This window comes from Aspergillus vadensis (assembly GCF_003184925.1).
Source record: "Aspergillus vadensis CBS 113365 unplaced genomic scaffold BO88scaffold_1, whole genome shotgun sequence".
NCBI classification, from domain to species: domain Eukaryota; kingdom Fungi; phylum Ascomycota; class Eurotiomycetes; order Eurotiales; family Aspergillaceae; genus Aspergillus; species Aspergillus vadensis.
This window is the reverse complement of record NW_020292039.1, coordinates 3,463,786-3,488,349: the sequence shown is the minus strand read 5'-3', so window position 1 is coordinate 3,488,349 and position 24,564 is coordinate 3,463,786. Positions and strand designations below refer to the sequence as shown.

Here is a 24,564-nt window from a genome sequence, read left to right as displayed (position 1 = left end):
GGCCTTTCCACCTTACTACTTAGTTGGCGACATCGGTGCCATGATCTGGACACTTTGACGCTTGATATTTCTTATGCAGGCTTGATACTGTCGCGCGGCCCGGTCAGCCTGTTATTCAGCTTTGCTTGACTCAAAACGCAATCGACCGTTCTTCTCCGCCGCTCGGAGGACTGAACTTACACTCCGTGTATGGCTTGCTAGTGGTAGTGAGGTACGCGATAGAATCACTACACAGTATCTAGAACTTTCTGCATCGGCAAGCATGACGTTATGACGGTCCTCTCTCTCCTTACTTTACTTTTCGTTGTCGCGCTCTCTTCGTTCACATCAGCGACTTCCGACTACCACGAGAGCCTATACCTCCAACCACTCCCGCAGTCATCCTTGTTAGCATCTTTCAACTTTCGTGGCAATGAGTCCCAAGAGTCCTTCGATGAACGCCATTTCCGCTATTTTCCGAGAGCGCTAGGCCAGATCCTACAGCACGCTAACACGAAGGAGCTTCATCTACGGTTCACTACTGGACGATGGGATGCTGAGAGCTGGGGTCCCCGTCCTTGGAACGGGAGCAAAGAGGGTGGCACTGGTGTTGAGCTATGGGCATGGATAGATGCACCTGATGATGAAGCGTATGTGTGAACGACGAGGAGAGGACGACGTAGCATGGGCAACGGTACTGATTGGCATTAGGGCCTCTGCGAAATGGATTACCCTGACTCAGTCTCTGTCGGGATTGTTTTGCGCCTCGCTGAATTTCATCGACTCAACCCGAACCACTCGCCCTGTTGCTTCATTCGAACTTATGGGTGACCATCCAGCTTCCAGTAATCTGCATCTGCTGCACGGGACACTTCCTGGCGAGGTGGTCTGCACTGAAAATCTTACGCCATTCCTGAAGCTACTGCCGTGCAAGGGCAAGGCAGGCGTTTCTAGCCTTCTAGATGGACATAAGTTATTTGATGCGTCTTGGCAGAGCATGTCTGTGGATGTCAGTCCTGTCTGTCCTCATACAGGAGAGTGTTACGTGCATGTCGATCAGACCGTGGACATTGTCCTTGATATTGACCGGTCGAAGCGACCCCGCGGTTAGTTTATTGACACCTGAGGTCTGATTACCATATTAATGACTATGCAGGCAATCCCATTCCGCGCCCTGTACCTTCTGATCAGCTGGCATGCGACACATCCAAGCCCTACCATTCCGATGATACCTGCTATCCTTTGGAAAGCACGTCGGAAAAAGGCTGGAGTTTGACGGAAATCTTCGGACGCACCCTCAGTGGCTCTTGTCCTCTCACGGATAATGCTTCTCAAGAGCCGGTCTGCCTACGGGTGCCGCATGAGCGCGAGGTAATTGTTACTCCAGGTGCAGTGGAGACCAAGAGGCCGGATGGCTTCACCCGCTGTTTCACTCTGGAGCCTTCTACTCCATTCGACCTCACCATCCCTGAACAAGAAGTTACCACTCATGTGCCACTTGATGAGCCTGTCCTGAGCGCGGAGAGAACGATTGTTGGTCACGGCCAAGAGCGCGGTGGCATGCGGATCATCTTCGACAACCCGTCTGACTCCAACTCTGTCGACTTCATTTACTTTGAGACCCTACCATGGTTTCTACGACCATATGTCCACACACTGCAGGCTTCTATCACAGGCCGCGATGGACTACGCCAACAAGTACCTGCCTCACAATTTATCCGTGAATCCTTCTACCGACCGGCCATCGACCGAGAACGTGGAACACAGCTGGAGCTGGCAATGACGATACCGCCTGCGTCGACTGTGACTCTCACATACGACTTTGAGAAAGCGATTCTTCGGTATACTGAATATCCACCAGACGCGAACCGCGGCTTCAACGTCGCTCCCGCCGTAATCAAGCTCGATGCAGCGAACGGCCAAAACCACCCGATCTATATCCGCACCACCAGCCTTCTTCTCCCGCTTCCCACCCCCGACTTCAGCATGCCTTACAACGTGATCATCCTGACCAGCACCGTAGTTGCGCTCGCCTTCGGCAGCATCTTCAACCTCCTCGTCCGTCGCTTCGTCACGGCCGAAGAAGCCTCCGCGTTGACCGCGCAAACCCTCAAGGGACGCCTGGGGGGCAAGATAGTTGCTTTACGGGACCGAATCAAGGGCAAGACAGCCAAGAAAGAATAGACAAGGCAAAAGAGCTATCATAAACAATGCATCCATCTTCAATGTTACATACATGCTATATCAATACAATAAACCAACCACATTACTTCAAGCTTACTATCAAAACCTATACTTTTTCTCCAAACAACTCCGCAATCTACTCTCAAATCCCCAATAAGAATCCCATTCAATAATATTCGTTCATTCATTTAAGCATCAAACCCAACCATCCAAATCAACCGAGATTAAACCCAATTTACTCCGGATAAAGACTAAAAACCCAACCCCATCCCATCAGCCCGCATCCCAAAAACGGAACAGCCAGAGCATCAGGAAGGAAGGAGCGGCAGGCAAGCTTACAATCCCAACTTATCCTTCAGCACATTCCAACCGGGCAACGCATCCGACCCACCAGGCTTCGTGCCCATGAAGCTATGATCTTCCGTAGCACAAGTTCCCTCCCGCTCATCATGTCCTTCATCCCACCGACTCATGAACTTTTGCTCGGCGGCTTGCTTTTGCTGCGAGATGCCTTGCAGGGCGGGTGTGGTGAGGATGTCGGACTATCACGTAGATAGTTCTATTAGCATTGTTTTCAGGGGGTTTGAGTGGGTAGTACGTACAGGAACCCCATCGTCCGACGATGTCTGGTTCGCTGTTCCTCGACCTCCTCCCTTGGAAAAGCCCTCGTCGCCCCAGCCGCTGCCTCCGCCGGAGTTGTTGGCTGGTGTGGGTTGGGAGCTGGCGCCGCCGCGGGTGGAGCCTGGGAGACGGTTTTGGGACATTTTGTATATGTATTATAATGTGTGTGATTTGAGAGAATAGATAGGTTGTATTATTGTTCTGGAGATGAATTTCATGTTAGTTTAGTTGCTTTAAACGTGGTTTTTAGGGGCGATGTTGGTGAAGTTGTATATATAGTTCGGGTAGATAGTTGGGGTGATGATATATCTTGATTTGCGTATAACCAAAATGGCAATCAACTTACCTAAATGTTCAACTTGAGTTGAGTAGATAACAATGATGAAGTATCTATGTCTTTGATCGAAATTGGGCGATTTATAGTACTTGAGAATCTCTCATGAAGGGCAGTGATCTCATCATGAACAAACGTCATAGGGGTCTGCTTGATTGGCCGGTTATTGCCACTCGGCTTAGTCAGGATGTTATATCCATGGAAGCTACGCAGAAGAAATGCCACGATTGAGGGCGTTCTGGACTGTATTGATGGGCATTGGATCAATGATGATCGCATAGTTCATGCAGGTGATGTTCTTATTTAGTACGGCTATTTCTTATACCTTAAGGCAATGGGATGAGACTCGCCTCTATTGCGGTGCGGTATAGGTATGTACATCACGTCATAGCTAACCAAGCAGGTATAAGCAAAGCTTTCATCTCTGGAGGATAAGGATATCGGAAAAAGACGCATAGTGATGGGCAAGGCTTTCGTAGGCCATTCAAAAGATATCGTGTCAAAGCAAGCAACAAGTACTGTTTAGGGGAATATGAGTGCAAGTATTCATGTGTCTTTGGCGCAGATTAAAGTTGAAATCATATCACAATGATCAGGAAACCGGGCAGATTCGTAAATGTATGATTACTGAGACTCGACTTGATCGGCCCAGGAAGCTCCCGTCACTGGTGACAAGGAGTCCGACTTGAGCAGATCAGGGGTAGTGGGCGCTTCCTCACCAGCCTTCTCCTTCTCCTTCTTCTCACTTCCAGGTAGAGAAGGGAACTCAGACTCGTTATTGATGACTGGAGCAGATGCTTTAGGCTTGGTTTCACCCGAAGCAGGCTGATCAGCAGCACCATCGGACGCTGCAATATCTCCTCGAGGCCCGCGATGTCCACCGCGGCCACGTCCACCTCTACCACCACGTCCGCGGCCCCGATGATGAGGAGGACGGGCGTCTTCACTGGCTTCTTCACTGGGCTGGGAATCGAAGTCTCGCCGGACATATCCAGACACACCACCGTGCATACCTCGTCGGAAGCCACCCCTGCCACCACGGGGATTGTAATGTTCCTCCTTTTTCTCGGCGTCCCACTCCCTTCCGTTCAAGGCACCCAGTTTGCGCAGTCGGTTACGCTCCCGCTCATTGTCCATGGCCTTGCGATGCTGGCGTTCCTGGCGTCGCTTCTCTTCGGCAACCTTCTCGCGCTCAAGGAACGACGCTTGGTCTGCCTCAGCTCGAGCATGTGCAGCGGCAACTTTGGCAGCATTTTCTTTGGCGGCAGCAATACGACGGGACAGTTCTTCTTCCGTAAGTTTCGGCTAGTAGCGAGTTAGCAAGCATACATATAGACATGGCAGATGCTTCTACCTTCTTCAAACCACCTGTAGCACTTCTGTCTCCGCGAACCGCAGGCACGCGCGGTCCCTCTGCGGCCGCAGCCTGCTTAGGATCCGACGCCGTTGTCTCATCCTTGCCATTCTGATCTCCCTCAGCCGGCGACTCCGGAGTCGAACCCTCCCCATTCTTATTCTCATGCTCAGGAGCACTTTCAACGGGCTTGTTCTTCACAGCCCCATCCCCACGACGGCCTCCGTTATGCGATCCCCGCCCACCACGTCCTCTGCCTCGACCCCGTCCTCGCCTTTCGCCTCCACGCGACCGTGATGATGGGGTATCAGTTCGAGCAGGTGGCGGCGCATCGCTTTCGACAACAGGAGCAGGGGCAGGTTCCGTGTGGACTTCGGCCTCAGGTTGCTGTTCAACGGCGGGAACGGGGACGATCTCATCGTCGAAGAGGTCATCGCCACCTCGAGTCTGCGCGAACTCGTCCATAGCAGGTGCGTCGGAGGTGGGATCGGTCATTATCTTGTGTGACGTTGTAGTGAAAAAGCTAGGTGCGCTCCGATCGCGGGTTTAATGCGACTGTACGCGCTCACGATGCCGGACGATACGACCAATAAAAACGATCCGTGGTAGCTTGAGTGGTGAACCAGCGATCAAGGCTCAACGCTAGTCGCGGGGAGCAAGTCAGCTTATCACCAGGCAGAAAGGAAACCCATCGTGTTCGATCTTCCACCGAGCAGGAGCTCACACCACCTTCAGAGTGTGCAACCACCCCCTGCGCCATCCACAGCAATGTCTCGGGGAGAATAAGCCAGCTAACCTTGCTTCGAAGGTGGCGCTCTGGGGGGAGAACAGCGCAACCCCAGATGCCCGCTCCAGCTGCGAAGGCGGTCTGCGTGTGGACCGGAGACGTTTGCTGCGGGGGTTGCGATTGATGTCTCCGGGAAAAATGGATATTAATGGCTGTGTAGGAATAAAGCACGTACTGTATAAATATTTATTCGCCTGGTCACAGATTTGCTTCAGACAATTGAGGTCGAGATGGAGATCAGCGAGGCTGGGAGGAAACGGCGAAGGGTGGAGGGAGACTGACTGCTGATCGGCGGGCGCTTTTCTGCCGCATCATGCCGCTGTTTTCTGCCCAGTTTAACCCTAAAGGCTCAGGTAGTCCATCTCACCCCTTGTTCATAGTATGCCTGGAGCCTGCACTCTAGGTAGTCATTATCTCTATCCTCAGGTAAACTGGTTTACTTTTGGGTCAATGACATTCATTCCTACAGGATTCACTAGTTACATCTCTTCTCTCAGAGACTTACTGTTCTCTTACACCAGTGTCGGGAGCGGCCGTCACAGTCTTTTCGTGCTACGTTAGGGTGCTACCGCTCATTGCAAACTATACTAAAAGCCAGACTACCTTATAGTGTATCATTTTGAACACTGATTTCCATGCTATAGATATATGACAGCTATAGTATATGACGCCACATCATGCTTGTGACCATGATATCATGAATCAAGTAGGAAATGATCTATGATCAACAATGTCAGCAACATGCCTAGATCATATATAGACCATTGGATACATACATATGGAAACAACGAGTAGCACTATCGCTGCCTTGGGGCTTTGTGCACCAACAAAGCCGATTAAAAGGCTATACACGGGTGTAGGGTATGAGCCTAAGAGACGTCTTGAAGCAGGCACCTCTTCATATCGCTTCGCGGTGTCGTCGACAATTGCCTGCAGGTTCGCAGCTGCGGCTGTTGTTTTATCGATAAGAGCTTGAGAGATCCGCATATTTGTGAGGAGATGCTCTTGAAGTTCATTTTGCCCTAGCTGAGTGCTGCGCAGGTCCTCAGCGATTATTTGAGATCCACTTAGGGCAGTTTCAAGATTACTTAGGCGCTAAAGAGGTTAGCTGAATACTCATGCTCACAGGTTACTGCTAACCTTAGATATGTCTTGCTCTTGCTGAAGTATTTGGACGAACCTGCCCGCAAGCCATTCCTGACCTAGTCAATATCTAGAAATTATATGGGAGGGCAGGGCTTACTAGGGCAGAGTCGAAGTTTGCTACCGTGCCAGACAGCTTTTCTATGTCGCCTTGAACGTCTGAAACCAAGTCACTCATTGCAAGAGCATCCTGTTGTCGAGCGACTGCTTGCTGTTGACCCCATGCCATGCCTTCTTCCTCAACGAGCTTCAAGGTGTGCCGTAAGTCGTTGACACTTTCCGCTGCGTTCGCTATACCCTGCTATGCGTCAACCATAGCTCTAGGAAGCTGTAATCTACTGACCTTGTCGAGAGACGCCGCGCTGCTATGTAGGTTTCTAATAGTGGAAACCACAGGCTCCAGGATCGAGCCAACGTGGACACCCATGTCGAGGATCAAATTCTCGAACCTAGTTTTGAAGTGTAGCTCCGTCTCCTCCATGCTGACCACCAGCTTGCTTCTCATGTCTTCGACTGATTGCAGGAACTCCTTATATTGAGAGAGCCCAGTTGCGGCCACTTTCAATGCTTCCTGAAGACCATGATCAAGCTTTATCGTGCCTTCGATTATAGACCGGTGGAGTTCAATAATTTCCCCCCTTTCAATCTCGAATCTGGCTGCTTGGCATATAACCACGGCATTTTGCCTACTGTTACTATAAGATGTCCACCACTGGGGCCGCGACTCTAGAGAACGGAGACATGACTCTAACTGTCCTTTGGTCACGGTTTCTGCAGCATTAAAATGTGTCTTATAATCGGTGGACAGCCCGAAGAATCCTTTCTTCTGCGGCAGCCGCATAGTTAAAGGATGGCATGAAGTGGGAACTGCAGCACCCGCTTCATTGAGCTCGCATATGGCAAGCCTTACCGCGTAAATTGAGCGGATGTGCTCCAACGTCGTAAATGTGTTTGGGTCCGGCTTGTCAGATCTGCCCCCGATCGACTGGCAGGAAGTAACCAGTTTTGAAACTGCCATGCGATGGCAAGATGGAAGAGTCTGCATTGACTGGACAAGTCCAAGTGCATCTGAGAATAGTACTTCACGCTGGTGGTTTTTGGATGTTAATAAAGAGGCTAGATCGACGTCCATATTCGAATTTCGGTCTTCGGCCGAAAGCACTTGCTAGAAGGTTAGCGTAAACCAAACAAAGGGTGTAAGTAGACGTACCATTCATTGAACTAGCAGCAATTGTTGTATTGCAGATGTTTACTATTAATATTAGGTAGCGTAGCAAAGCGAAGAGGGTTCTAATGCCTGAGCTTCCCGGCATTTTGGCTGTGGTGATATGTCGCAACCCTGGGATGTTAGCGGTAGAATAGCGCAGAGGATATGCTGATTAGAGTAGCAGATAGTTTCAAGCAGAGAAGAGAATGGAATAGCGATTGGATGGTATACAAGTTGGGAGCTAAAAGTACGAAGCAGCAATTAAAACCAAGCAACAGTCATAGCAACAGCACATCTGAAGCTGCAGTACAGGAATGAGACACTCGATGATTACATCAGAACAATCATTAAAACAACAAAATCAACTCAAACTAGGGTTCAAAGAAAACAATCCACAGTTATACAAACAACATTCTGTGATGTGAAGGAAGTAAAAGGGAAGTGCCATCTATACAACCCATCACGTGACCACCCGCTAACCACATCGGGAGTGCAAGATCTCCGGACAAAATCAGTCGGCATCGGAGTTCCCAAGCACTCATCCAGACCTCAAATCCACAATTACCGTCGCCATGTCATGTTACTTGTCTCAGAGCTGCTTTAGGCAGCTTGCGCGGAGTCCTTTGAGACAAGGACCTCTGCCCAACTTCCTCGTCCCTGCCTTCTCTCACCCTCTCCGGACACAACCTTTCTCGACCACGTCCCCGGTACAATCGCGAGTTGGCGGCGCCGCGATCACGGTGCCTCCGGAGGTGTCCCTGAAGTTCATCGACCTCCCTCAGCCCAAGACCAAGGCCAAGTCTGTTGACTTCCCCAACATGGCCGTTGAGGTCAAAGGACCCCTGGGTAAGGAGCAATGGCTACACTTCATAACAGCGGCGTCGGAAAAGCGGAGCGAAACTGACATTTGAGCGCTAGGTGAATTGTCACTGAACGTCCCTTCCTACGTGAAAATCGACTACGATGAAGCCCTTCGCAAAGCTACTCTTGCCGTTCAAGACTCAGAGATCACTCACCAGCGTGCTATGTGGGGTGCGTTACTTCGTTGGAAATAAATCCATTGTTGGATCATAATTGACGATTGCTGTGTTTTCTAGGAACCATGCGCGCCCATCTACAGAACCACATCCTCGGAGTGTCGGAAGGTCACATTTGCATTCTGAGTTTCGTTGGTGTTGGTTACAGAGCTACCATTGAACCCACGGCGACCACCGTTGAGCCCCAATACCCCGGTCAGCAGTTCGTGTCCCTGAAGGTCGGATACTCGCACCCCATTGAGCTGGGTATCCCCAAGGGCGTCAAGGCCAGCACACCTCAGCCGACTCGTATCCTGCTGGAGAGTGTGGACAAGCAGCTTGTGACCAAGTTCGCGGCGGAGATCCGCGAATGGCGCAAGCCGGAACCTTACAAGGGCAAGGGTATCTTCGTCAACGGCGAGACGATCAAGCTCAAGGACAAGAAGATTCGTTGAAATTGGCGTCTATATTTTGGGGGAACGAAACTGTGTTTATTATTTCTGTACATGTATATCCGAGCACGGTTCTTTTGGTTCGCAATTGGTATCCTTTCTTTTTATGTACTTTTAGAGACGCATCTAGCGTGCACGGTCTGACAGAACTGATCGAGAATCTATTACATTCATGATAGAGAATCCCTTAATCGTCACCTAGCCCTTACAACTTCAGGACAGTCTTCACAGCACCGATGACCTGGTCCTGAAGGGCCTTGGGGGCCGCGACAACTCCCTTGTTGGCCGCCAGGGTCCTGCCCTTGCTGAAATCCAGTCGCTGGCCGTAGATATCCGTCACTTGACCACCAGCTTCCCGCACGATCAGGTCACCTGCGGCGTGGTCCCAGATCTTCTCCTGGTAGTCCTTCCGCACCGGCAGACGCAAGTAAATGTCACCAGCACCGCGGGCAATCGAGCAGTACTTGGCCTGCGAGTCCAGACGCACACTGGGGGAGGTGATACCGAGAAGCTTAGCAACGGCGGCGTTATCGTCCTGAGCGGAGTGACCGGCCTCGACACCCTCGCAGAACACGGCCTGAGCGATATCGGGGACGGGGCGCATAGAGATGGACTTGCTCTCAGCAAGAGCACCGTTGGTGAGGGGCCGGCTGATAGAACCAACACCCTGGATGGCGGAGAAGAGGACACCCTTGCCGGTACCGCTAGACTGTTCGGCGCCGATGCCCGCGGACATGGTCTCGGCGTCGTTGACAGGCAGGTTAGGGCAGCCAATGGCACCAACCTTGACATCACCGTCTTCGATCAGACCGAGACAGACGGCATACTGACCACCACGCAGGAAACCCTTGGTGCCATCAATGGGGTCCAGAGCCCAGATACGTCCCTTGGCACCACCAGCGCTCTTGCCCTGGTCGATGATGTCCAGCATCGCTTCTTCGCTAGGCAGAGGGCCTCCCAGGAGGTTGTCGCTCTCGGTGTCCACCAACTTGATATCCTGGACGAGCCTCCAGATCTCGGCGCTCAGCGCCTTGTCCTCGCGGAGGCTGCTGGCCTCCTCCTCGGCGACAATCTCGTCATTGGGGAAGTTCTTGCGGATGGCTTGAATGATCAGAGCCTGGGCGCCGAAGTCGCCAATGGTAACGGGTGACTTGTCATCTTTGGAGACGGTGCCCTTGGCCTTTTCGTTGAAGACCTTCTGGGTGAGGAGAGTGGCCCGCTGGACAGCGAGCTCGGCAATGTAGCGTTCTTGTTGGTAGGACATGGTGGTGGGTTGGGTATAGGAGGAGAAGGAGGGGGATAGGTGGGGGAGGGATGGGAGCAGATGAGGGCGGGTTTTTAAGATGAAGCTGACACCCAGTAGCAGAGTGGAGCAGAGGACCAGACGGGAGAAGATGGAGATAGTACGCGGCCTGCGAATGGAGCAAGGATCTGCCGAATTCGTTAACCAGAGACCCATGGAATTGAGATACTCGGGGTGGCGAATGAATGAGCAACAGGATACGAGCAGTCCGTGTTAATTATTCGAGCAGTTCCTGCGTCAAACGAGGTCCAACCACTGGAGTCAGGATTGCTCGTGGGATTATGCTTGTCCGTTCAAACTCGCAGGAATGAAGAAGCCCGGGATCGGCGTGGGCCATTGGAAGTGCCCCAGGCGCACATCAGGCAAATCAGGCACTGAGTCGGAAAGTTCCCCCGCACTTGTCCCGATTGGGACGGGCAAGAGGGGCAGTCACGAGATCGGGATGGAATCAACACCGCATGACGTTGGAGGCGCCGGTCCAATCCTTCGTCTCTTGCAGTTGCTGCAGCTCAAACGGCTCCAACGCTGCTGGTCTGCGAGATCAATTCACTGCCGAGTAGTCTGCCAATGCAAAGCTACTCCTGTTAGTGCACCAGGTCCTTTTGTACCCCCCGCCAAGGCAGCACAGCGGCTATCCAGTTGGCCTAACACGTCACCGTTCTGCTTCATCCCCGCTGCGCGCTGGATAGATATCTATCTCTCTAAGGCACCGGAAAGGGTCCCTGTTGGGTAAGATCATTGTGGGCTCACTCTCTTGCTTGTCGGCGGCATATAATTGTGAGCACCAAGAGGACAAAGGGGGTTCAATCCACTGCGTCTCGTCTGGCGACCCACCTCTCCTTAACGGGGTCGATCCTCCTGTATGTATTGGTGATAATTCGATACGCATGTGAGAGTTCCAAATATCGTCTTCACATATTTGAATACTTGCGGGGCTGTCATTCTCTGTTGTTGTCATTGAATATCGACTCTATACACTTCCTCATCCGGTGCTTTCACCATGTTTCACTCGTCGGTAAGTCGATTTGGCAACTTCCCGCGGCCTAGCCCAATTGGCATTGAGAACAGTGTCAATTACACAACACTCACATCTATCTGCAAAATCACAGACATAAATGTGGTTCCATCACTCCCTTGTTCGCGGACTAATAGATGTACTCATTTATAGAAGCCGTATTCGGCTGTGACGGTCCAGATCGAGGTCCTCACCAGCGAACAATATGAGGTGGAAGATTCCAGTGGAATCGTGGATCTTATCGAGGCCATTCGCATCCAGGCCAGTGGTCCTACGGAAGCGAGTCGCGCTTTGCGTAAGAAGCTGTCAGTGTATTCAGTTCCTCTGCTCGACAGCGCTCTAACACCCTCCCAGCAAGTATGGCAATCTTCACCGCCAATTGCGAGCCCTTACAATCCTCGACTTCCTAATCCAGAACACCGGCGACCGCTTTCTGCGGGAATTTGCAGATGAGCCCTTACTGGAACGACTACGAATCGCTGCGACCGACCCGATTTCCGATCCCTTGGTGAAAGAGAAATGCAAACAGCTTTTCGGGCAATGGGCTGCCTCATACAAGAACACTCCCGGCATGGAGCGGGTTACAGGTCTCTACAGACAACTACCGAAGCGTAAGCAGCCGGCTACTCAGGCAAAAGCCAAAGTCTTGCGAGATGCGGGGCAATCCGACGAACCTACGATGGGCCATACGGTGTCCGTGTCAGCCGGAAATGGACCTGCTACAGTTCTCAGTGGCCCCAAGCACAAGCACACATCCAGCAAATCGTCCCTCTCATCTTTCAGGAAGGAAAAGAAGGAGAAGAAGACACTAAGCAGGTCTTTCAACCTCGAGAAAGAGAAGCCGGAAATCCTACAGACCCTCGCATCAGCCTCCGTCGCCAGCACAAACCTCCTCAATGCCCTCAAGCTAGTCAATCGCGAAACGCACCGGGTCAGCGAAGATGCCGAAGTCCTCAACCGGTTTGAGACTTGCAAGACATTACGGCGCCAAATCCTGCGATACATCCAGCACGTGGAAAGCGAGGAGTTTCTGGGTAGTTTGATTCACGCAAACGAGGAGCTAGTCACCTCACTTATGGCATTCGAAGTCTTAGACAAGAGTGTAGACTACGACAGTGACAGTGACCAGGACGTCCTGGAGACGGGATGGACCCCTGACCGCGACGACCTGCCCGACTCATTCGCAGGGCTGGTTGTTAACCCCCCGAAACCACCTCGTCCCCCTCGCCCCTTGAGCATATCTGTACCATCCTCATCAAGGAGAGTCTACAATGACAGCGAGTCAGAAACGGAAGACGATGACGACGAGGACAATCCATTTGGCGACCGCAACGCCATTCGCACCCCTGGCATTGAGAAGCATGAACCTACCTGGTAGGTTTGACCCTTACTATTAAATAACTAGATCTACGCCTAATACCCCAGCAGGAGAGAAGTTTAGACGAACACTTCCCTACGCCGCCTTTTATCGCATCACTTGATATCACATCAACCCAACTCAAGCACAAAATCCATTTTGAAACGGCCTGCACTTTTCATTTATGACAAGAGAAAGAAGTATGAACTCCGCAAGGACGGCCTAAACATTTGACGTCGCTCCATTTCCCTTTTCTTCATTGACCTTTGTCCGGCTGGTGTCCGCATGGCATGAGGCGCACGGGGTAGTTGTTAGAATGAGTTTTCTGTATGAAGTAGCACCCTATGATTGATTCTGCTATACCAATGTCACCGAAAGAAATCAGTTAGGTAAGGGGACCGGACAACCCCCAGTAAATACTTCGTATAAGAGAATGCACCTGGCTGCACTCACCTAGACTCGTGAGCGCTTACTAGTACTCTCATCTCTAGTACTACACTTATATATCTCATGAAAATGACACAATGAGAATGAAGTGGGTTGGATTTATGTCACGGTACAATACTACTACTACTACTACTTCTCCTCCTCCTCCTCCTCCTCCTCCTCCTCCTCCTCCTCCTCACAGGGGCCCCGCGGAGTTGTTCGTGAATAGGGTAATGTGAAATATATAGTAGTTTACTATCCGATATGATAAGTCATTTACGGTTGTAATCAGTTACTAACGGAAATATATACCGGTTCATGGGTAATTTACTATTAATTACTACTAGATTTTATCTAGCCCGACGGTTCCCTTTCAGTACTATATATCTATATTAGAATGAACCAACCAATGATCCTATACTTTCCACATATCTATACTAATTCAACAAAAACCTGGCCACATCATCGTGAGAGGTAGTAGTATAGTGGAATCTAGATTTAAACAGATTAAAGCCCTCTTACTACTCGAATGTATTAAAAGTACTAGAGAAGAGTTGCCGTTAAGCTATCCTACAAGGTAGGTACAACAATAAAAGCAACGCTAAATATCGAGTTCATATTCTTCCCCGTGCACGATAGCATGCATGCAATGCGATAATATATACCAGCCCAGGCCCTCCATGCAAAGTAATAGAAGAAAAATAGGTATGAACAGAAGGACGATGGAATGGTAGAAAAGACGCCAGCGGAGAAGAAACGAAGATAATAACGGGGTATTAGAAGTAACTTTCAATGATGTTTGTGTGGATGGACAAGAAAGAAAAGAGCAAGTAGGAAAAAGATTTGAGGTATCTCAACAAGTAATAAAAGAAAATAAACCTGATCAATCACAACACTTTCGTCTTCATCCACTCACTCGTCCCGACACCGAGGTTAAGCCCGTTCCGAGCCCACCATTTGCGGACACGCTCTTCAGCACCCGAGACTGGGTCCGCGTCTTCGAGAGCTTCTTCGATGTCGCAGGTTTTGAATTCGACGCGGAGTCCGCTACGACGCCACCATTCCAGGACATTGTCGTGACCATTCTTGGTGGGCCCGACGAGAACTTGGCTATCGAAGATCATCTTGGCGCCTTTCAGACGGTACCAGAAGTCGAGGACGTGGACGTGGCCGTGTGTGCTGGCGATGCGGGCAACGGATTCGCCATGGGTGTAGGGGATGCCAGAGGCGTCCCACCAGGCTAGGGAAGCGGTACGACCGGATTGGGCAGCAAGGAGGACAGATTTACCAACTTTGAGGGGGATGGGGTTGGAAGGGGGTGCGTTGGCCGAGGCGGCTTTCCACCAGGCGAGGACGGCTACTCGGCCTTCGGCACTGGCGGCTTCAAGGGCGCGCTCGGTATACCGAAGTTCGAGGCCGGAGGTTCGCCACCATTCTAGGACGTCGACAAAGCCGGCGCGGGAGGCTCCGTCCATTGCGTCGGCGATGTATTCTTTGTTGGGGAGGGCGGGAGCATCGCGCCACCAGGTGAGGATGTTGGGATTTCCGTAGATGGCGGATGCGCGGTAGGGGAGGTTGGTGAGTCGGGAGGTGGTCCAGAGTAGATCGAGATGGTTTTCGGTGAGGTAGGAGAGGATGTCGGTTCGAGAGAACTTGAAGATGAGATGGCATACAAGGTCGGAGAGGGGCTTCCATCGTGGCAGGCTGTCAATACGCTTTTTGATCGCAGCGAAGGATCCTCTGAGAATGGTGTATTCCAAGGAGGCTGGGGTCGACATCTTCAACAAGTGATTTTGCCATTCCTTCGGCACGGGCAGATTGGTTGGAATACCAACTGCCTTTGCGATCTCCCAGTCGTGTAATTGGTCCTCGAAGATATTGAGCCAAAGCTCCATGGGTAGTGAGCGCGGGCCACTTTCCGTTTTATTGCTTCGATGCAGGAGGTGTCGCGATATCGTGGACGCCGCATCACCAGGCATCTGCTCCGAAATGCCGGTCGGGTATGTGGAATCTGGAAGCTGGCCAGGCTTAGTGGAGACCTGAGAGAACGATAGATCCAAAGTTCGTTCGAGAACTTCATGTAGTTCTTTTAAGCCTTCCCATGGTAGCTGAACCAGCTCCTCCGGACTGACCGATTCCCACAGCACCGGTGACACCACACTTATCCATGGCCAGAACTCTGCCACCTCTCGGAGTTGCCTTTTACTCAGTGGATGGTGCCATTCCGAAACCGTCATTCCAGGGATCAGCACCACCGGCTTGGACGAGATCCAACCCCGCAGGAGCGCCAACGTCAACGTGTTGGTCAGCCCATAAAGCATCGACCCCAACGCTCCAGCATCTATCGGCGCAACCAGCAGCATGTCAGCCCACTCGCATAATTCCGCCGCCTTGGCCTTGAGCCATTTCCGAGCCCCAGTCTTCTTTTCGAATGTTTGACTATCCACCGTGTCCATATAATGAGGAACCTTGCTTGCGCCCGACAGAAGGGCGGAGGGCTCGTCCGTAATCAATCGTATTTCGATATCGGGATTCTGAACCAGCGATGGAAGTATGTTGTCGACAAAAGCACTCTCGGTGGAGAGGAGTAAGCGTTTCCGACGAGGGGGAGAAGAGCCCGGGGCTTCTTGTATTTGATTATCTATTTGCATGGGGGTCGTAGTGGTATGTTCCGTCAACTTTCCTCCCAGTCCTGTAGTGACCTCCATTTCCGACCAGACACCCTTTGAAACCACCGTTGCGACGCCAGTCGAGGTCGAGGGGAAACTTGCGCCAAAACCGACAGCCATCACAGTGAGGAAAGAAAGGAAAAAGAAATATGTCGTAGGAAACGATCTAAGGCGCAGATCCCGCGGTAATATAGTCCAGTCACGTCACGATTCGATTCGTTGGAGAGGAAAGGGAAAGCGCCCAGAACCTGTCGCCTGCAGGGATTGTGCAGCCAGCAAACCCCGGATTAGTGTTTTGGTGTACCGTCGAAAGGAAGAAATCGCAGCCAGTGCGCAAGAACGGCGAAGGGAATGCCCTGCAACAAAAAAAGTAAATCCAAGCAGGTGACGATTGTATGAATATAAGTCGGCCAGCCGGGGCTAGCGGTCGATCAATTGCAACCCAATGTAAAGCTCTCTCTCTGTCTCTTTCTCCCTCCAGGCCAGACCAGTGATTAGGAAGCCCAAGCCATGCACAGCAAGACGAGGGCAGGAACCGGACCGCACTGCGGATCTGGAAGCAGTAACGTGTTGAGCGACGGGTGGGCTGATCGGACAGGCTAGGGAGGAAGCGGTGTGCCGGGTTGAAGCAGCAGCGGGACTTGCAGGGCGAATTAATTAGTTGTTAATGAAATCCAGTTAGCAACGGAGCTTGGGCGTCAAGTGTCCAAGATGTGTGCCGTCGCCACGTCTGCAGCGCAACTTTCAACGCCACCCAGGTTATCGTCCAAGTATCGATTTGAGGGGACTCGGGGATGATCGGAATGGAGGGGACTAAGAAGAGACGGTGGAAAAATTGGAGGAGAGGGAAAAAAGAAGCGAAGAGGAAAGAGGAGGAGGAGGAGAGTCGTGCCACTGCTACCTCAGTGGAGAGGAATATGTTTCGTCTTTCAACTAATGGAAGATCCAGAGGCTGCGCTGGAGAGGAACTCCTGGTTCGTCTGCGGAAGAGACCGGCGCTTATTGGCGGGTGGGCGGTGGACCCTGCAGCCTTGACCCGATGATGATGTCGCTATTACTGTTCTGTTCGGGAGGAATGGTCGGTAGAAGTAGTAGTATGTTCTCTATCTCTTACGCTGTCTCCAATTTTACACGTCGCCCACAATCAATCGTCAATCTCTTCTTCTATACTTTCCGCTACTCTTCTCTCCGCGCCAGGTTCGAATGCAGCTTGTGCTCGCGCATTCCCATACTGACTACCGCCCCCAGTACGCTGAGTCCCAGCAACGTCAGAAACACGGCGCGCAAAGAGTCCATGTATGAGTCCAATACCCCCGGGATCCAGTCTGTAGGGAGCTTCCTGATTTCCTCGAGGCTATCGCGGATCCGTCCAATCAGCTCGCCAGCATGCTCGCGATCTCCAAACCGAGACCATAGTCCGGTTTTGAGGATATTTTGGAACACGGCAGAGGCAACGGTGATGCCAATGGTGCTTCCTGTGCTGCGAAATGCGTATGATGCGGATGTGATAACTGCATGGTGCTCATGGTCTACAGCAGAGATAAGTGCCACCAACGTAATGGTCAGCATGCTTCCATAGGCGGTACCCATCAGGAAGAAGTAGATGAAGGGTAGCCACGACGGGGTTGTGAGCGACAGCGTGCAGATCAGCACATTGGAGAGAACCATCAGAGTCATGGACACATAGCTGAAAATCTTGTATCGTCCGGTCGACCGCATCAGGATCCCCGATCCCAGTGAGCCGAGAGAGGTGCCAATGGCTTGGGGGATCAGTCTCACACCCGCACTTGTGGCGGACAAACCTTGGACCTGGAAGAACAACGGCAGGTAGAACAAAAGCCCAAACACCGCCATCGTGCTGAACCAATTGGTCAGGCAGGCTGAAAATACTGTGCGATCCAGAAGCAACCGGACAGGAATGACCGGTTCGGACGCGATGTTGGCCTCGACGTAGATGAAGAGGCCAAAGAATACCGCGGAGAGCGGCAATGAGACAAGGATCAAAGGGTGCGTCCATGGGACCTGATTGCCACCAGTATTCAGCCCGAGCAGAAGCAGGACGAGACTGGCAACCAGAGTGAGGGCTCCGAGGAAGTCAACCCGTTTCAATTTGGCGTTGTCCGTGGCCTTGACCGGCACTCGTACTGTGGCCGCTACGAGGATGCCGGACACCACGACAAAAGGTACCTGGATCAAAAAGGCCCATCGCCATCCCAGAGTGTCATTGATCCATCCTCCAAACACACCACCCAGTCCACTTCCGGCACCATAACAGATGTTACCAATCCCCTGCCACACCCCACGTTTCCGTAAGGGCACCAAGTCGGAGGTGACAAAGGTCGAGATCGCAGTTAGCCCGCCGCCACCGATACCGGCGATGACGCGCCCCAGTACAATAGTCCCCTCGGTTTCTGCCAGGCCACAGATCAAGTTCCCGGCCGCGAAGAAGATATTCGAAAAGACCAGACCAGTCCGCCGAGAGAAGATATCAGTAAGACGTCCACTCAGCGGTTGAAAGGCAGCATTAGAAATCAGGTAGGAGGTTGCGAGCCAGGACAGTAAAGTAAAGGACTGGAAGGAAGACGAGATGGGAGCAGTGAGAGTAGCGACAATTGTAGTGTCTAACACGGTCAGTTCCAGCGGAAGAGGCACCTGTAGTAGGACAGGTCATACCCAAGGCAGCCAGGAAGACTCCTACCCAGATACTTCCCAGGACGAGGATGAGCTCTTTCGAGCTGGGTTCATCGGCCAAGGGGACCTCGGAGTCTCCCGAAGGCACTGGTTCATTCGGCGAGTGATCCCCAAGGAGGGGCGTCTGTTCGGACACCGGCTCTCCTTGAGGTCCATTCGAAGCCGCTGTTCTGGATTGATCAACACGCATACCTGTACCACCAATATTCTGGTCGGATATACAGCGGTGGACCGGTGGGTTGTGTTTAGGTTGGTGTGCAACGCAACTTGGCGGAGCGGCGGTAATTCGGGCGGCGCTCCGATAAAGAGCGGGCGATAACGCGACCGATCATTTGCCGCTTCCAAGCTTATCCAAATCCACCATGACGGCTCGTCTCCCCTTCGTAGCTTTCGGCAGACTGAAGCTCTCGACGAATCCCAGGGCACTGAGAATGGGGCGGTCGGACACTTGCCCTTCCACGGTTATTGCTGAACCTTGATGTGAGCTATCCTCGACTTTCGCGGGTTTCCAACCATGGCTCTTCAGACCCGGTCGTATTTACGATGGATCAGACTTGAGCAGACTCTTGGTCTAGTTCCTTACCTCCCCCCTGATCCGATGAACAGGTCTGAATCTCACAATCACTTGAGGCAAACCGGCAAGTCCTATTTTTGCACTCGACCTATCATTCTATTTCTGGCCTGGTCAGTCATGTCACCCAGTACGGAGTAGACAACCACTCATTCGTCACTGGACATCAACTGCAAGCATGAATGAAGCACCAATGGACGTGACCTGGAATATTAGATACAGCTGAAAGCCAGGTTCATAGCCTTAACGAGCGCTGCACACACCATGTCGGCCGACTGTTGAACAAAAGTCTACCTATGGACTGGCAAACGGCGCGCTGCCAAGCTTGTCACTGGCTAACGGGCGCATCGTGCATGCAGAGATGAAACAGACTAACATTATACGAAGATTTGACGGAGTCAACCGGACCTTCCAAGATAGAGTGCTCCAGCAATTTCCAACCCTCAAAACCAAAAACCACCACGGCGATGTGAGTCCATTGACCTGAAGTAGGGCAATTTCCGTGCCCTATATACAAGGTCTCCACTCACGGCAACCCAATTCATCTAATAGTCCCAAATAAGCGCAGAATAAGGATTGTTCGCGAAAGTAAAAGTGGGGCCGGTGATGGACTACTAGATCCTCGTACATTTTCTCTGTCGGGGTTTTATTGACAGCGCTTGGTCAATCTCACGATAAGGGTTGCCCCTGAAAATAAGGGCCATGAGGGGGGAAAAGAAAAAGTCGCTTCCAGGAGGAAGAGAAGCAGAAGATACTACTAGAGTCACAGTCTACTATCAACTCCTGACTCGCACTCTTCATGCACCACCCCCTGGCGCTTGGACAGAAAGTACGATGGTCTCCATAATTCGAGTTGCTAAGTTGCTATTCTTGAGCAGCAGCAGCCACCACCACTGCAAGAACAGGATAGTCGAGCCGGGATCAACTGCTCCGTTGGCAATAGATGCGCGAACCGAGGGTTACTAACGCGGCGGGGTGCCGATGCACTTGCCCATCCCTCGTATAGTAACTCCCTAGATAGAGTAATTGTTTGGATAGACCCAGGGGTTAGCTAGCTAGAGAACTAGTTAAGTTGACATGACTAATAGGTAAACCTTTAGATGACGGCGCCAGTGGATCAGCAGCAGTGGTCGGCGGGGACATGAAAGAGGGGGGTGGGTGGGAGATGAGGCAGGATGTTACTCGGTAGCTAGTAGGAAAAAGGGTCCCTGAAGCGAGAAGAATAGGAGGCATCGAAGAGCAGACTAGATTAAGGGCGCTGGCGATCAACATCAGGACCGTGCCCCCCGTCACGTGGAGGACACATAACTACGGCCATACGAAGCCTTCTATTTTTTTTATTTCTTTCTTGTCCTTGTCTTCTGTGTTTTGAACTTTTCTTTGTTCTCTATACTACACTTTCCTGCTTTATCTCACCGTTGTGGTTGTTGATCCTTCCTTTCATCATCCATCATCTACCTACTCGAGTATACCGAACTTCCCCTCCTTATCTACTCCTACTACCCCTCCAACAGCCAACATGCCTGGTGAGTGAAACCCCGCAGATCGTCTTGCGTACGCGCGTATGAACCTGTCGCTAACCCTCGCATCCCAGCCTTCCTCAAGAACATCAAGAACAAGCTCAAGGCTATCTTCAAGAAGAAGAAGACTGCCGAGGAGAACCCCGAAGGTGCTGCTGCTCCTGCTGAGAACACTTCTGGTACGTTTTCCCCCCCCTACAACTGCCACAGGTTTCGCCACGACCACTTACTGACCATGTCATAATGCAGCCGCCGACAAGCCCGCTGAGCAGGCTCAGACCGAAGGTGTTTCCGCCGCTCCCCCGACCCTCGAGGTGACGGAGTCCCCGGCTGGCGAGGCAAAGCCTGAGACGGAAGCTCATGCGGAAGCCGCTGCCGGTGCATCTGATGCCGCTGCTAAGCCCGCCGAGACTGTTGGAGACGCAGCTGGTAAGTCGAATAGCCCCCTCGCCAAATGCGACGAGACGATCAATTGACTGACTGACTGACCCTGCGCAGACAAAGAAACCAAATAATTGCCCTTAGGCTTCAGCTGATGCAGCTCTCATTGCGTGCATCATCCACTCCTTCGCCCGTGGCATCATTTTCCTACCCTTTGCATCATCTTCTCATACCCCAGCATAGACTGCGCTGATTTCATTCTGTTGTTGCTCTTCTCTTGTTGATATCCACCTTTTTCATATACCCTGTACTGCTTTCAATAGCCATGCGTATTCGCATAGTCTAATAATTCAGTCTGTCCGCGTCAAGCAAGTATCTCAGCTCACTCGCAGTGTATTTCGTAAAAACTAGAAAAATCTGATCAATCAAATCGATGATTCGATATCAACGTGGGTATCATAAGCCGAAACTGAGCTAGAAGAACATACATACATCCAAGAACCATGATTGAAACCCCCCTCAATCACTACCCTCATCCGAAGACACATCCACATCCATCTGACCAGCCGGTGCCTCACCACCAGCAGCAGCAGCCTTAGCCGCCTTCTCCTCTCTCGCCTTCTGCCTGCGCTTAATCTTCTTCTCGCGATTCTTCCGATTCCGCTTCTCCGCCTCCAACAGCTTCTTCTCCTCCTCTTTCTTCTTCCTCTCCTCCGCAGCCGAAACCCTCTTCCGCAACTGAATCCGGCGCTTCTTGCCAGGCTTCTTCAACGACGTCGGCGCGCGTTCCGCGGGGTCCTTCGCACACGTCACCGCCGCACCTTTACTCTTCTTCTCACTCTTCAATGTAACGACCCTCCAGGGCAAATGGCACCCAGGCTAGATAAAGCAAACAAAGTCAGCAAAACACCCACTAAGCCCCTCATGACAAACAACCCAAGAACACATATAGAAAGAATAGAAGAACCTACCCACGAAACCCCCGAAAACCCCACAACCTGCACCCCAGAAACAGCCACATCCTCAAACTGTCTCCTCTTCTCCCTCAACCTCTCCTCCTCCTCCAGTCGTCGTAACCCATCCTCTTTTTCCCCGGCCATCATCCCCGGCGCAGAGAAATAATACCCCCATCCTCGAAACGGATTCACAAAGCGTCCATCTTCCACGCCCACGGCGCCGGGTGTCGGCGAACGTACCCGAATACGTAGTTTCTGGGCTTGGGTGGTTGTGCTGCTGGATGATTCGACGGCTGCTCCTGCTCGTGCTGCTGGTTTGTCTTCGTTTTTGGATGAGGATTTGGCGGGGGCGCTGAACAGTCGGAATTCGAATTCTTGTTCTTCTTCTTCGTCCGCGTTGGTGGTTGAGTGTTGTGGTGTTGGGTCGTCAGATGGGGGCGCGAGGAGGGAGTCGATGTCTAGGAGTGCGCCGAGACGTTGGTGCACGTCTGTGAGGGAGGATTCGGGGGGTGGGGAGGGTGAGGGCGAGGTGGATGTTCGGGATAGGAGTTCTTCGCGACGGACGCTGTGGAGTGGAGGGTTGGTTAGTGGGATTGGAATTGGAATTGGGGTTGGTGGGAGGGTAGTGTAGTGGCGTACCGCTTCGCGCTGGGGAGGTCGAACATGTTTGTCTGCAGTGCCTTTTGTGTAAGGGTTTGGGTTTGGTAGAGGAAAGTGGTGGATGATAGCTGAGGGTTGATGGTGTGGAGTGAAAATTGTCGGCGGATGTTGGTGAGTGGTTATTTCCACGGGCGGGTGTCGTGCGGCCACGGGTTCGGAGGATTGATTGGTATCTCTGTGCCCTATGGAGTATGGAGTAGAGTCGTTGATATGGACTTGATACTTTATTGCTTTTGTATTCAAAGATTAGCATCTATGATATATAAAAGAGAGATTTGACTACTATCATAGCAGAGAAAACCTTTTTATTCTGTAGGACCTGATTACGAACCATGCAATTGGGTTTTCTGTTCTATGGTCAAAAGCCCCGGTTTAGAGGCGCAAATGAATGCATGCGACCAGTAGCCATTGATATGATATAGAACTTGTTTAAGCCTTGGAAGAAATGACTATTAAGTCAGGATACATAGTATAAGCTGTTGACTCTGAATGTCAAAGATCATACGACGACATGATTGTTCCACCAGGCATGTGACTGTATAACCCAGTAACCACAGCACTTCCTGGCGTGACATTCAACGGAGCATAAATCCAGCCCTTGAAGCCATTGCTACTATTTAGAAGTCTAAGTTGGCTGATAGAGAACAGTGTCGACATCAATGGACGACATTCAAGGCACTCATACTACATCTACCCGATTCCGATGACATCGGCTCGCACGGGCCACTCCCAACCCACCGAATTATCCAAACCGGCACTCCCTTCAAGTCACCCAAGATCTCAATCACCTAACCAACCAACCACGCATTCCACCTTCGCAAATCATCTTCGCTTGAGCACCACCGCCCGGCGCGTTTCTACTATCCAATTCAACATCCAGACGCTCATTCCAGTCATTCTTTCGCCTTGCTATTTTTCACCACGACCCGACACTTCCGTCTATAATCAAGCCGTTCCAACCTCCACCACCACCACCACTACCGTCATTGAACATCTCTCCTGCGCCTCCACCTCTAATCCGCCGATCTGATCAGCACAAATGGGTATCTGCGCCTCATGTCTAGGACGTAATCGTCGGGAACCCCACGATGTAAGTCCAATAATATATTCTTCTGCCGCAAAAAGAGACAAGCGCACGCAGCCAACACTCCTCCCTCCCTTTGCGCCCGACTCCACCAACCCTCTTCCCATCCATCATCTACAACCTCATAACTAACCTATTTCCCTCCCTACAGCCCAACCACCCCGAATCCTCTCGCCTCCTCGATGAAGACATCTACCAACCCGGCTACGGCTACGGCGCTCTCAATCAAAGCGCCCAAGGCAACCACCCCGACCCTAGCTACCTGAAGCGCGAACGAGAAGCCCTTGAAGCAATCTGTCAACGAACATCAGAGTGAGCCACTCCTCACCAGTATGGCAGATATCGAACCCAAGACTGACAATGTGCAACAGCTCCGTCATCGACATCTGGTCCCTCCAACCCCAACCGCATCTCCAACCTCGCGCCACCCTCCCCAGCACCGTCCCCCCTCCCTCGTCCTCTGATGGCGATGCGCCACCCGTCAAAGTAATAACAACTGACTCGCCACCGGCTCGCTCAAAGAAACCGTCCTCCCCGGCTGCAAAGGCAGGCGGCACAGTGCCGAAACACTGGGGCGAAGTGGTGATAAATACGCGCAAGAATCGGTCGCGGCCGGGGTCGAGTACGGATGAAGACGGTGCTGCTAAGAGGGATGTATTCGGAGTGTTGAAGGTTACATGATTATTGTAACTATTTTAAAATGGGGGGAAATCGGCAGATGACAGCAAGTCATATGTGATAGGTGTATCGAGGGGCTACTAGATGAAACACGGCAGTGGATGGATGGATAGATGGACGAACGTGACGGACAGACGTGACAGCACTTATCGCACTTGACTTGACTTGACGTGTTT

General features: G+C 51.8%; 12 protein-coding genes across 12 annotated transcripts; 5 read left to right on the top strand and 7 right to left on the bottom strand.

Annotated features, from left to right (window-relative positions):
• On the top strand, positions 1 to 2,241 carry gpi16 (GPI-anchor transamidase subunit GPI16). Its single transcript, XM_025703728.1, has 3 exons — positions 1 to 629; positions 691 to 1,085; positions 1,136 to 2,241. The coding sequence occupies exons 1-3, from the start codon at positions 271 to 273 to the stop codon at positions 2,161 to 2,163; spliced, it is 1,782 nt and encodes a 593-aa protein (XP_025569041.1). The 5' UTR covers positions 1 to 270; the 3' UTR covers positions 2,164 to 2,241.
• Positions 2,242 to 2,280: 39 nt separating this feature from the next.
• Positions 2,281 to 3,292, bottom strand: BO88DRAFT_33243 (uncharacterized protein). Its single transcript, XM_025702725.1, has 4 exons — positions 3,131 to 3,292; positions 2,766 to 2,985; positions 2,503 to 2,705; positions 2,281 to 2,414 (listed from the first exon to the last, which is right to left on the bottom strand). Exons 2-4 carry the CDS (start codon positions 2,925 to 2,927, stop codon positions 2,399 to 2,401), a joined length of 381 nt encoding a protein of 126 aa, XP_025569040.1. The 5' UTR covers positions 2,928 to 2,985; positions 3,131 to 3,292; the 3' UTR covers positions 2,281 to 2,398.
• Positions 3,293 to 3,569: 277 nt separating this feature from the next.
• Positions 3,570 to 5,303, bottom strand: BO88DRAFT_33265 (uncharacterized protein). The gene is made up of 2 exons (XM_025702734.1): positions 4,473 to 5,303; positions 3,570 to 4,423 (listed from the first exon to the last, which is right to left on the bottom strand). The coding sequence occupies exons 1-2, from the start codon at positions 4,965 to 4,967 to the stop codon at positions 3,743 to 3,745; spliced, it is 1,176 nt and encodes a 391-aa protein (XP_025569039.1). The 5' UTR covers positions 4,968 to 5,303; the 3' UTR covers positions 3,570 to 3,742.
• A 706-nt stretch (positions 5,304 to 6,009) lies between these two features.
• Positions 6,010 to 8,017, bottom strand: BO88DRAFT_440472 (putative nuclear membrane fusion protein Kar5; the record flags this gene model as incomplete). Its single annotated transcript, XM_025709790.1, has 5 exons — positions 7,613 to 8,017; positions 6,746 to 7,563; positions 6,503 to 6,700; positions 6,400 to 6,420; positions 6,010 to 6,354 (listed from the first exon to the last, which is right to left on the bottom strand). Exons 1-5 carry the CDS (start codon positions 7,713 to 7,715, stop codon positions 6,010 to 6,012), a joined length of 1,485 nt encoding a protein of 494 aa, XP_025569038.1. The 5' UTR covers positions 7,716 to 8,017.
• A 121-nt stretch (positions 8,018 to 8,138) lies between these two features.
• Positions 8,139 to 9,245, top strand: BO88DRAFT_400810 (mitochondrial 54S ribosomal protein uL6m). Its single transcript, XM_025705685.1, has 3 exons — positions 8,139 to 8,455; positions 8,528 to 8,641; positions 8,707 to 9,245. Exons 1-3 carry the CDS (start codon positions 8,182 to 8,184, stop codon positions 9,078 to 9,080), a joined length of 762 nt encoding a protein of 253 aa, XP_025569037.1. The 5' UTR covers positions 8,139 to 8,181; the 3' UTR covers positions 9,081 to 9,245.
• On the bottom strand, positions 9,182 to 10,958 carry BO88DRAFT_33198 (3'(2'),5'-bisphosphate nucleotidase). Its single transcript, XM_025702702.1, has one exon. It carries the CDS (start codon positions 10,534 to 10,536, stop codon positions 9,283 to 9,285), a length of 1,254 nt encoding a protein of 417 aa, XP_025569036.1. The 5' UTR covers positions 10,537 to 10,958; the 3' UTR covers positions 9,182 to 9,282.
• Positions 10,885 to 13,147, top strand: BO88DRAFT_400808 (LSB5 family protein). Its single transcript, XM_025705684.1, has 4 exons — positions 10,885 to 11,395; positions 11,549 to 11,700; positions 11,750 to 12,769; positions 12,824 to 13,147. Exons 1-4 carry the CDS (start codon positions 11,381 to 11,383, stop codon positions 12,834 to 12,836), a joined length of 1,200 nt encoding a protein of 399 aa, XP_025569035.1. The 5' UTR covers positions 10,885 to 11,380; the 3' UTR covers positions 12,837 to 13,147.
• A 544-nt stretch (positions 13,148 to 13,691) lies between these two features.
• Positions 13,692 to 18,781, bottom strand: BO88DRAFT_440468 (uncharacterized protein). Its single transcript, XM_025709789.1, has 5 exons — positions 18,673 to 18,781; positions 18,521 to 18,613; positions 17,084 to 18,468; positions 14,095 to 15,880; positions 13,692 to 14,073 (listed from the first exon to the last, which is right to left on the bottom strand). The coding sequence occupies exons 1-5, from the start codon at positions 18,692 to 18,694 to the stop codon at positions 14,066 to 14,068; spliced, it is 3,294 nt and encodes a 1,097-aa protein (XP_025569034.1). The 5' UTR covers positions 18,695 to 18,781; the 3' UTR covers positions 13,692 to 14,065.
• A 1,334-nt stretch (positions 18,782 to 20,115) lies between these two features.
• On the bottom strand, positions 20,116 to 20,561 carry BO88DRAFT_33114 (uncharacterized protein). Its single transcript, XM_025702661.1, has one exon. The coding sequence runs from the start codon at positions 20,379 to 20,381 to the stop codon at positions 20,157 to 20,159; it is 225 nt and encodes a 74-aa protein (XP_025569033.1). The 5' UTR covers positions 20,382 to 20,561; the 3' UTR covers positions 20,116 to 20,156.
• BO88DRAFT_33109 (uncharacterized protein) lies at positions 20,506 to 21,498 on the top strand. Its single transcript, XM_025702660.1, has 4 exons — positions 20,506 to 20,635; positions 20,704 to 20,808; positions 20,879 to 21,058; positions 21,128 to 21,498. The coding sequence occupies exons 1-4, from the start codon at positions 20,629 to 20,631 to the stop codon at positions 21,142 to 21,144; spliced, it is 309 nt and encodes a 102-aa protein (XP_025569032.1). The 5' UTR covers positions 20,506 to 20,628; the 3' UTR covers positions 21,145 to 21,498.
• BO88DRAFT_400803 (DUF2011 domain-containing protein) lies at positions 21,314 to 22,699 on the bottom strand. Its single transcript, XM_025705683.1, has 3 exons — positions 22,606 to 22,699; positions 21,982 to 22,531; positions 21,314 to 21,889 (listed from the first exon to the last, which is right to left on the bottom strand). The coding sequence occupies exons 1-3, from the start codon at positions 22,629 to 22,631 to the stop codon at positions 21,530 to 21,532; spliced, it is 936 nt and encodes a 311-aa protein (XP_025569031.1). The 5' UTR covers positions 22,632 to 22,699; the 3' UTR covers positions 21,314 to 21,529.
• A 966-nt stretch (positions 22,700 to 23,665) lies between these two features.
• On the top strand, positions 23,666 to 24,391 carry BO88DRAFT_421530 (LAMTOR1/MEH1 family protein; the record flags this gene model as incomplete). The annotated part of the gene is made up of 3 exons (XM_025708520.1): positions 23,666 to 23,716; positions 23,862 to 24,022; positions 24,082 to 24,391. 3 exons carry the CDS (start codon positions 23,666 to 23,668, stop codon positions 24,389 to 24,391), a joined length of 522 nt encoding a protein of 173 aa, XP_025569030.1.
• Positions 24,392 to 24,564: the final 173 nt, after the last annotated feature.

Excerpts from the sequence above, each read along its gene's own strand:
- BO88DRAFT_33243 (XM_025702725.1), bottom strand. The coding sequence starts at position 2,927 with ATGTCCCAAAACCGTCTCCCAGGCTCCACCCGCGGCGGCGCCAGCTCC. Across the intron at positions 2,706-2,765 it reads CGTCGGACGATGGGGTTCCT|TCCGACATCCTCACCACACC; the intron begins GTACGTACTACC and ends TCTACGTGATAG.
- BO88DRAFT_440468 (XM_025709789.1), bottom strand. The coding sequence starts at position 18,694 with ATGGACCTCAAGGAGAGCCGGT. Across the intron at positions 18,614-18,672 it reads GGACCTCAAGGAGAGCCGGT|ACTCCGAGGTCCCCTTGGCC; the intron begins GTCCGAACAGAC and ends TGCCTTCGGGAG. Across the intron at positions 18,469-18,520 it reads AGTCTTCCTGGCTGCCTTGG|ACACTACAATTGTCGCTACT; the intron begins GTATGACCTGTC and ends TGACCGTGTTAG.
- BO88DRAFT_400808 (XM_025705684.1), top strand. Across the intron at positions 11,701-11,749 it reads CGCGCTTTGCGTAAGAAGCT|CAAGTATGGCAATCTTCACC; the intron begins GTCAGTGTATTC and ends ACACCCTCCCAG.
- gpi16 (XM_025703728.1), top strand. The coding sequence starts at position 271 with ATGACGGTCCTCTCTCTCCTTACTTTACTTTTCGTTGTCGCGCTCTCT. Across the intron at positions 630-690 it reads GATGCACCTGATGATGAAGC|GGCCTCTGCGAAATGGATTA; the intron begins GTATGTGTGAAC and ends GATTGGCATTAG. Across the intron at positions 1,086-1,135 it reads CCGGTCGAAGCGACCCCGCG|GCAATCCCATTCCGCGCCCT; the intron begins GTTAGTTTATTG and ends ATGACTATGCAG.
- BO88DRAFT_33265 (XM_025702734.1), bottom strand. The coding sequence starts at position 4,967 with ATGACCGATCCCACCTCCGACGCACCTGCTATGGACGAGTTCGCGCAG. Across the intron at positions 4,424-4,472 it reads CTACAGGTGGTTTGAAGAAG|CCGAAACTTACGGAAGAAGA; the intron begins GTAGAAGCATCT and ends ACTCGCTACTAG.
- BO88DRAFT_400810 (XM_025705685.1), top strand. The coding sequence starts at position 8,182 with ATGTCATGTTACTTGTCTCAGAGCTGCTTTAGGCAGCTTGCGCGGAGT. Across the intron at positions 8,456-8,527 it reads TGAGGTCAAAGGACCCCTGG|GTGAATTGTCACTGAACGTC; the intron begins GTAAGGAGCAAT and ends TTTGAGCGCTAG. Across the intron at positions 8,642-8,706 it reads TCACCAGCGTGCTATGTGGG|GAACCATGCGCGCCCATCTA; the intron begins GTGCGTTACTTC and ends TGTGTTTTCTAG.
- BO88DRAFT_33109 (XM_025702660.1), top strand. Across the intron at positions 20,809-20,878 it reads TCCTGCTGAGAACACTTCTG|CCGCCGACAAGCCCGCTGAG; the intron begins GTACGTTTTCCC and ends GTCATAATGCAG.
- BO88DRAFT_33114 (XM_025702661.1), bottom strand. The coding sequence starts at position 20,381 with ATGTTGATCGCCAGCGCCCTTAATCTAGTCTGCTCTTCGATGCCTCCT.
- BO88DRAFT_33198 (XM_025702702.1), bottom strand. The coding sequence starts at position 10,536 with ATGGGTCTCTGGTTAACGAATTCGGCAGATCCTTGCTCCATTCGCAGG.
- BO88DRAFT_400803 (XM_025705683.1), bottom strand. The coding sequence starts at position 22,631 with ATGTTCGACCTCCCCAGCGCGAAGCG. Across the intron at positions 22,532-22,605 it reads GACCTCCCCAGCGCGAAGCG|CGTCCGTCGCGAAGAACTCC; the intron begins GTACGCCACTAC and ends TCCACTCCACAG. Across the intron at positions 21,890-21,981 it reads GGTTTTCGGGGGTTTCGTGG|CCTGGGTGCCATTTGCCCTG; the intron begins GTAGGTTCTTCT and ends TGCTTTATCTAG.